General features: G+C 49.4%; 2 protein-coding genes and 2 long non-coding RNA genes across 4 annotated transcripts in view; 2 read left to right on the forward strand and 2 right to left on the reverse strand.

Moving 5' to 3' along the window:
• Positions 1-1,916: 1,916 nt before the first annotated feature.
• tmem238a (transmembrane protein 238a) lies at positions 1,917-6,224 on the reverse strand. The gene is made up of 3 exons (XM_060043133.1): positions 5,918-6,224; positions 4,080-4,275; positions 1,917-2,143 (listed from the first exon to the last, which is right to left on the reverse strand). The coding sequence occupies exons 1-2, from the start codon at positions 6,063-6,065 to the stop codon at positions 4,109-4,111; spliced, it is 315 nt and encodes a 104-aa protein (XP_059899116.1). The 5' UTR covers positions 6,066-6,224; the 3' UTR covers positions 1,917-2,143; positions 4,080-4,108.
• LOC132450934 (uncharacterized) lies at positions 4,275-4,904 on the forward strand. The gene is made up of 3 exons (XR_009523939.1): positions 4,275-4,630; positions 4,695-4,737; positions 4,770-4,904. It is a non-coding gene; the product is annotated as an uncharacterized LOC132450934 (long non-coding RNA).
• LOC132450933 (uncharacterized) lies at positions 4,802-5,911 on the reverse strand. The gene is made up of 2 exons (XR_009523938.1): positions 5,398-5,911; positions 4,802-5,357 (listed from the first exon to the last, which is right to left on the reverse strand). It is a non-coding gene; the product is annotated as an uncharacterized LOC132450933 (long non-coding RNA).
• A 448-nt stretch (positions 6,225-6,672) lies between the features above and the next one.
• Positions 6,673-6,780, forward strand: part of LOC132451334 (coiled-coil domain-containing protein 106-like) — a 5,452-nt gene continuing 5,344 nt past the window's right edge. Inside the window, exon 1 of the mRNA XM_060043717.1 lies at positions 6,673-6,688. Within this exon, the coding sequence (XP_059899700.1) occupies positions 6,673-6,688 (16 nt within the window). The remainder of the gene's footprint in view (positions 6,689-6,780) is intronic.

Below are 6,780 nucleotides of genomic sequence, written 5' to 3' on the forward strand. Positions count from 1 at the left end.
TTGTTCCCTTTGTCGCGATACCCTTGGGAAGAGAGTTGGAGTAAGGGCACAAGGGCTAAGGAAGCTATTTGTTTATGTGTGTATTCAGATCGAATAAATGGACGTCGGAGTGCCCGAGTCCAGACATATTGTAATATTGTCTGAAATATTGTAACATCAAATAGAAACACTACCTTTAACAACTTGCTCTACCTACACACCCACACCCACACACACACACACACACACACACACACACACACACACACACACACACACACACACACACACACACACACACACACACACACACACACACACACACACACACACGACTCTCTCCGACCACATGTCACAAGATCGGTCATACTGCAGGCTCTCATTTGCAAATGCACTGATTGTGTGCCCGTCTCCGATATGCTATATACCTGGCATTTATTCAGTTCATGTTCATGTTATGTAATGTTATGGCCTAGCTGGCTACTGCATCGAGAACAATCTGGGGATGAGGACATCCCCGAATATTGTCGGGTATTTCGCACACTGCCATCTCAATATATAGCCTAACATATACAAATATATCACTGTACTAGACACAAATGTAGATTCCACTAGCTAATGGTGGTCATTACATTGTAGTGAAATGAGTAAAGACAACACAGCTTTATGTTACAGCGAAACATCGAGGCACTGCAGCTCTGATTGGTTAGACAGCCTTCAAACTTAGTGGTCAAGCAAAGAAGAGGGAGGGGCTCGTTTTGCATACCTAATAGCCGGAGTGAATGACTAATAGCCGCGGCTATTAGTCATTCAAAACCGTACGGAATTCTTGCCAAACCGTACGGAATCCGTACGGAATCCGTACGGTTTCCGTACGGTTTTGCACTTTTACCGCGCCATTCTAGGGCCGGATTGTGGCCTTCTTGGCTTTCCATAGGGGTTAGACAGTACAGAGACAGGTCATTAAGGAGCAGGTAGGGGTTAGACAGTACAGAGACAGGTCATTAAGGAGCAGGTAGGGATAGACAGTACAGAGACGGTTCATTGAGGAGCAGGTAGGGGTTAGACAGTACAGAGACAGGTCAGGACGCGACATCACCTCCAGCCTCCACTACGCCTGGGGGCGAGAGAGAGAGAGAGAGAGAGAGAGAGAGAGAGAGAGAGAGAGAGAGAGACAGACAGACAGACAGACAGACAGACAGACAGACACCTACTGTAAGAAAGTTCAGATTATCCACTTTTATTCAGAGCAGAACCACGCTGGGCTGTTACCTGAGCTTTCATGAGCCTCGTTCTGAAGATCATATCACAAGCTGCTACGCTGTGATAGTGATCTGTGTATTATCAGGTGGCGTCGGTGGTGTTCTTATCACGGTGTAGTGAGCTGTCTATTATGTGGTGATGTGGTTAGTGTTTGTATCAAGGTGTAGTGTGCGTGTACACTACACAGTACGTGTGGCGTTGGAAATGAACTTACAGTCTTGGAATGTGTATTGGCCAATCAGAATGGAGTACTCAACAACGCTGTGTTGAACAGCGTTTTGTTCTTAGGCGTCGTTGTGTAGTACAGGCGGAACGAGCGCTCCCCCTGGTGGCGGAAACGATTCATGATGGTTCCACTTGGAGTCTGGCTGCGTTCCCAGTCCCCTACTTTTCCCCTTTTACTTGCTGTACGTACTGCAGTTACCATTACAAAGTAACAGTGTGCATACAATGCAAAGTGTGACTGGACATAGTACAATATCTTTGTATTTTTGGTATACTGCATTTTCCACACGATGCATTTGGCCCTACTAAAGTCTTCTAGCACTCAGTAGTGAGGTAGTATTGGAACACGGTATGTGTAGAACAGTAGGGTTAGGTTAAGTCTAATGGCTAAGTCAGCTCCCGGTTTAGAGTTAAAATAATAATAAATAAAACACTTAAATGACAAAGAATCAGATTTCAACATTTATTAAAGATGCATGGGGCCAAACACAAAACAATATTAAGTCTACAACTAACAAACCCTGCTTTAAAACGGGTCAGAAATGCACAGGACATGGGCTTCAGTCGTCTGTGTTTCACAGTAACAGGAGCAGAGGAGAGGACATGTATCAACACATCGTATCGACGCTGAACCGGTGGGTCGGGGATCGCTCAGCTGGTCTCTGGATCTGACGGCCTACGAGGAGAAGAGAGAGACGTGATCCAACGGCAGCCACCGGGAGAGAGACGTGATCCACAAGCCACCGGGAGAGAGAGAGACGTGATCCAACAGCAGCCACCGGGAGAGAGACGTGATCCAACCAGCCACCAGGACAGAGAGAGACGTGATCCAACCAGACACCAGGACAGAGACGTGATCCAACCAGACACCAGGACTAGGGATGGGCATTTGAAGAAATTTTCTTGATCGAGCATCGCTAGAGTTATCGATCAATTATCGATTAATCATTAACTTTTTTCTATGTTTTTTTTCTAATGTTTTTATCAATGAAATCTTTATTCCAACAATAATGTATGGGCCAAAATTAATACAATACAGTTAACTTGAAGACCTACAACTGTTTAACAGTTTTAAAATAATAAATACAGGCATTATAGGTTATAGGCCTATGCGGCGCTCGTAAAGTCCGAACAATGCGCCTACAGGCGCTCTTAAAGGTTTGGAAACGATTCAACAAGACTAAATCTGTAGCCTATTCCAATTACAATAAGTAGCGAACTTATCGGACAACAATAATCAAACAAAGGCAGTAGGCTAAAAGTGGGCATTAAACTGTATAACTGTTATGAAAAAAAAGGGGGGGAAAAGGCCGACATATAATGCCTGCAGCCGGCGCGCGGAAAAGGCTCGCAACAAAAAGATGAGCCACCCATTTACAAACAATTGCATGAACTAGTCTATCTAAAAGCAATACCTTATTGAACATATATAAGGCTGGACTTGTTGCTAAAATATCACAGTTTTGGCAAAATGTAACGACTCCAAGAGGCACCAAGCGGAGCGAGAGTCAACACATTAAGAAAGAAAAGAGCGACTCACATACGGTGGTGACTGTCGTCCATAGCATACAGTAACTCCAGCCTACATATTTTTGTTTAGGAATATAAGCATGTTAACATGCTCGGGGGTCAGACGCGAACGCAGCCTTGTAACTGTCAGTCCAGCAGCAGAAAACACCCGCTCTGACGGGACCGAAGTTGCGGGGATGCAGAGGTATTGTCGCGCTAACTTTGACAGCCTGGGGAACCTTCTTCCATTCACTTTCCACCAGTCGGCAGGGTTATATTCAATTAAATGCTTCAAGACTCACAGTATGCAACACAACGTCCTTTTGATCGATAACAATATAAATTGATCGACGCATTTCTTAACGATCAATTATCGAGCATCGATTAATTATGCCCATCCCTAACCAGGACAGAGACGTGATCCAACCAGACACCAGGACAGAGACGTGATCCAACCAGACACCAGGACAGAGACGTGATCCAACCAGACACCAGGACAGAGACGTGATCCAACCAGACACCAGGACAGACGTGATCCAACCAGACACCAGGACAGAGACGTGATCCAACCAGACACCAGGACAGAGACGTGATCCAACCAGACACCAGGACAGAGACGTGATCCAACCAGACACCAGGACAGAGACGTGATCCAACCACAGCCACCAGGACAGAGACGTGATCCAACCAGACACCAGGACAGAGACGTGATCCAACCAGACACCAGGACAGAGACGTGATCCAACCAGACACCAGGACAGAGACGTGATCCAACCACAGCCACCAGGACAGAGACGTGATCCAACCAAACACCAGGACAGAGACGTGATCCAACCAGACACCAGGACAGAGACGTGATCCAACCAGACACCAGGACAGAGACGTGATCCAACCAGACACCAGGACAGAGACGTGATCCAACCAGACACCAGGACAGAGACGTGATCCAACCAGACACCAGGACAGAGACGTGATCACGAGACACTAAGTAACTCTCAGTAAGTCTCAGTAACTCAGTAAGTCTCCACTGAATGAAGCATGTGCATTCGGTTGTATTTAGTTCTCATGGTATTATTATGTCTCCCCCCTGAGCGTCTCCTCACCCAGGTCCCGGTGGGTCAGGGGTCAGGGGTCAGGGGTGGCGGCTCCTGAAGGTGTGGATCCTCCGGCTGAGGTTGCGGGCCAGGCGGTCCACGGCCGAGCCGATGTGGCCCAGCTCCTTCCTGGAGGGAAGGCCCTCGATGTTCCCAGAGTACCAGAGGACCCAGCCCCCCAAGGAGAGCACCACCAGCAGGGCCCCTGGACACACACACACACACACACACACTGTTTCTGACATCTGGTAGATGTTTTGTATGTGTTGTGTGTTGATGTCTTGTGTGTTGATATATTGTGTGATGGTATATTGTGTGTTGATGTGTTGTGTGTTGATGTGTTGTGTGTAGTATGAGTTGGTGGTGTTTATATCGAGGTGTAATGTGCGTGTAGTATGAGGTGGTGGTGTTTGTACCGAGGTGTAGTGTGCGTGTAGTATGAGGTGGTGGTGTTTGTACCGAGGTGTAGTGTGCGTGTAGTATGAGGTGGTGGTGTTTGTACCGAGGTGTAGTGTGCGTGTAGTATGAGGTGGTGGTGTTTGTACCGAGGTGTAGTGTGCGTGTAGTATGAGGTGGTGGTGTTTATATCGAGGTGTAGTATGAGGTGGTGGTGTTTATATCGAGGTGTAGTATGAGGTGGTGGTGTTTGTACCGAGGTGTAGTGTGCGTGTAGTATGAGGTGGTGGTGTTTATATCGAGGTGTAGTATGAGGTGGTGGTGTTTGTACCGAGGTGTAGTGTGCGTGTAGTATGAGGTGGTGGTGTTTGTACCGAGGTGTAGTGTGCGTGTAGTATGAGGTGGTGGTGTTTGTACCGAGGTGTAGTGTGCGTGTAGTATGAGGTGGTGGTGTTTGTACCGAGGTGTAGTGTGCGTGTAGTATGAGGTGGTGGTGTTTGTATCGAGGTGTAGTATGAGGTGGTGGTGTTTATATCGAGGTGTAGTATGAGGTGGTGGTGTTTATATCGAGGTGTAGTATGAGGTGGTGGTGTTTGTATCGAGGTGTAGTGTGCGTGTAGTATGAGGTGGTGGTGTTTGTATCGAGGTGTAGTGTGCGTGTAGTATGAGGTGGTGGTGTTTGTACCGAGGTGTAGTGTGCGTGTAGTATGAGGTGGTGGTGTTTGTACCGAGGTGTAGTGTGCGCGTACACTACACAGTACGTGTGGCGTTGGAAATGAACTTAGAGTCTTGGAATGTGTATTGGCCAATCAGAATGGAGTACTCACAGTACTACTCCGTCAGTACTGTACCTGGTGGTGTTAGGGTGGAGCTACTCCATCAGTACTGTACCTGGTGGTACTAGGGTGGAGCTACTCCGTCGGTACTGTACATGGTGGTACTAGGGTGGAGCTACTCCGTCAGTACTGTACCTGGTGGTGTTAGGGTGGAGCTACTCCGTCAGTACTGTACCTGGTGGTGTTAGGGTGGAGCTACTCCGTCAGTACTGTACCCGGTGGTGTTAGGGTGGAGCTACTCCGTCAGTACTGTACCTGGTGGTGTTAGGGTGGAGCTACTCCGTCAGTACTGTACCCGGTGGTGTTAGGGTGGAGCTACTCCGTCAGTACTGTACCCGGTGGTGTTAGGGTGGAGCTACTCCGTCAGTACTGTACCCGGTGGTGTTAGGGTGGAGCTACTCCGTCAGTACTGTACCCGGTGGTGTTAGGGTGGAGCTACTCCGTCAGTACTGTACCCGGTGGTGTTAGGGTGGAGCTACTCCGTCAGTACTGTACCCGGTGGTGTTAGGGTGGAGCTACTCCGTCAGTATTGTACCCGGTGGTGTTAGGGTGGAGCTACTCCGTCAGTACTGTACCCGGTGGTGTTAGGGTGGAGCTACTCCGTCAGTACTGTACCTGTGTACACCAGCAGGTCTCCGAAGTCCTGTCCGTTGAGCTCCAGCGGGGCGAAGACCCCGAGCAGCAGGGACGCCCCCCCCAGGAGGTCCATGAGGAGGGCGAAGGCCAGCGCCCCCTTACAGTGGGACAGCCCCTTCAGCTGCATGGCCTGGAGACAGGACAGGGTCTGAGGGTCTGAGGACAGGGTCTGAGGGTCTGAGGACAGGGTCTGAGGGTCTGAGGGTCTGAGGACAGGGTCTGAGAACAGGGTCTGAGGGTCTGAGGACAGGGTCTGAGGGTCTGAGGGTCTGAGGACAGGGTCTGAGGACAGGGTCCGAGGGTCTGAGGGTCTGAGAACAGGGTCTGAGAACAGGGTCTGAGGACAGGGTCTGAGGACAGGGTCTGAGGGTCTGAGGCGATAGAATGCTGCACTGAGCGATAGAACGCTGCGCTGAGAGATAGAACGCCGCGCTGAGCGATAGAATACCACGCTGAGCGATAGAACACCACGCTGAGCGATAGAACGCCACGCTGAGCGATAGAATGCTACGCTGAGCGATAGATCGCTGCGCTGAGCGATAGAATGCTACGCTGAGCGATAGATCGCTGCGCTGAGCGATAGAACACCACGCTGAGCGATAGAACGCTACGCTGAGCGATAGATCACTGCGCTGCTCTGCAATAGCACACCGCCACCTCCCTCCCCCTCAACTTCCCACACCAATCGTTCTCAAGCATCGCTGGCAACACTGACATACCTGTGGGAAATCTGCATGATTAACCTCCCAAGTTATATGGGCATCCCATCTTCCTCCACATGATCCGACATCGCAAGCCTAACACAGTCAGCAAACACTGATCTGCAGTCTCTTAAAAGTGTG

The sequence above is a fragment of the Gadus macrocephalus genome, chromosome 22 (genome assembly GCF_031168955.1).
Source record: "Gadus macrocephalus chromosome 22, ASM3116895v1".
Lineage (NCBI taxonomy): Eukaryota > Metazoa > Chordata > Actinopteri > Gadiformes > Gadidae > Gadus > Gadus macrocephalus.

What these genes read in the sequence shown, in the direction of transcription:
- tmem238a (XM_060043133.1), bottom strand. Translation starts at nt 6,065, where the DNA reads ATGCAGCTGAAGGGGCTGTCCCACTGTAAGGGGGCGCTGGCCTTCGCC. An exon ending in AGACCTGCTGGTGTACACAG is followed by an intron (nt 4,276 to 5,917) that starts GTACAGTACTGA and finishes GTGTGTGTCCAG; the next exon opens with GGGCCCTGCTGGTGGTGCTC.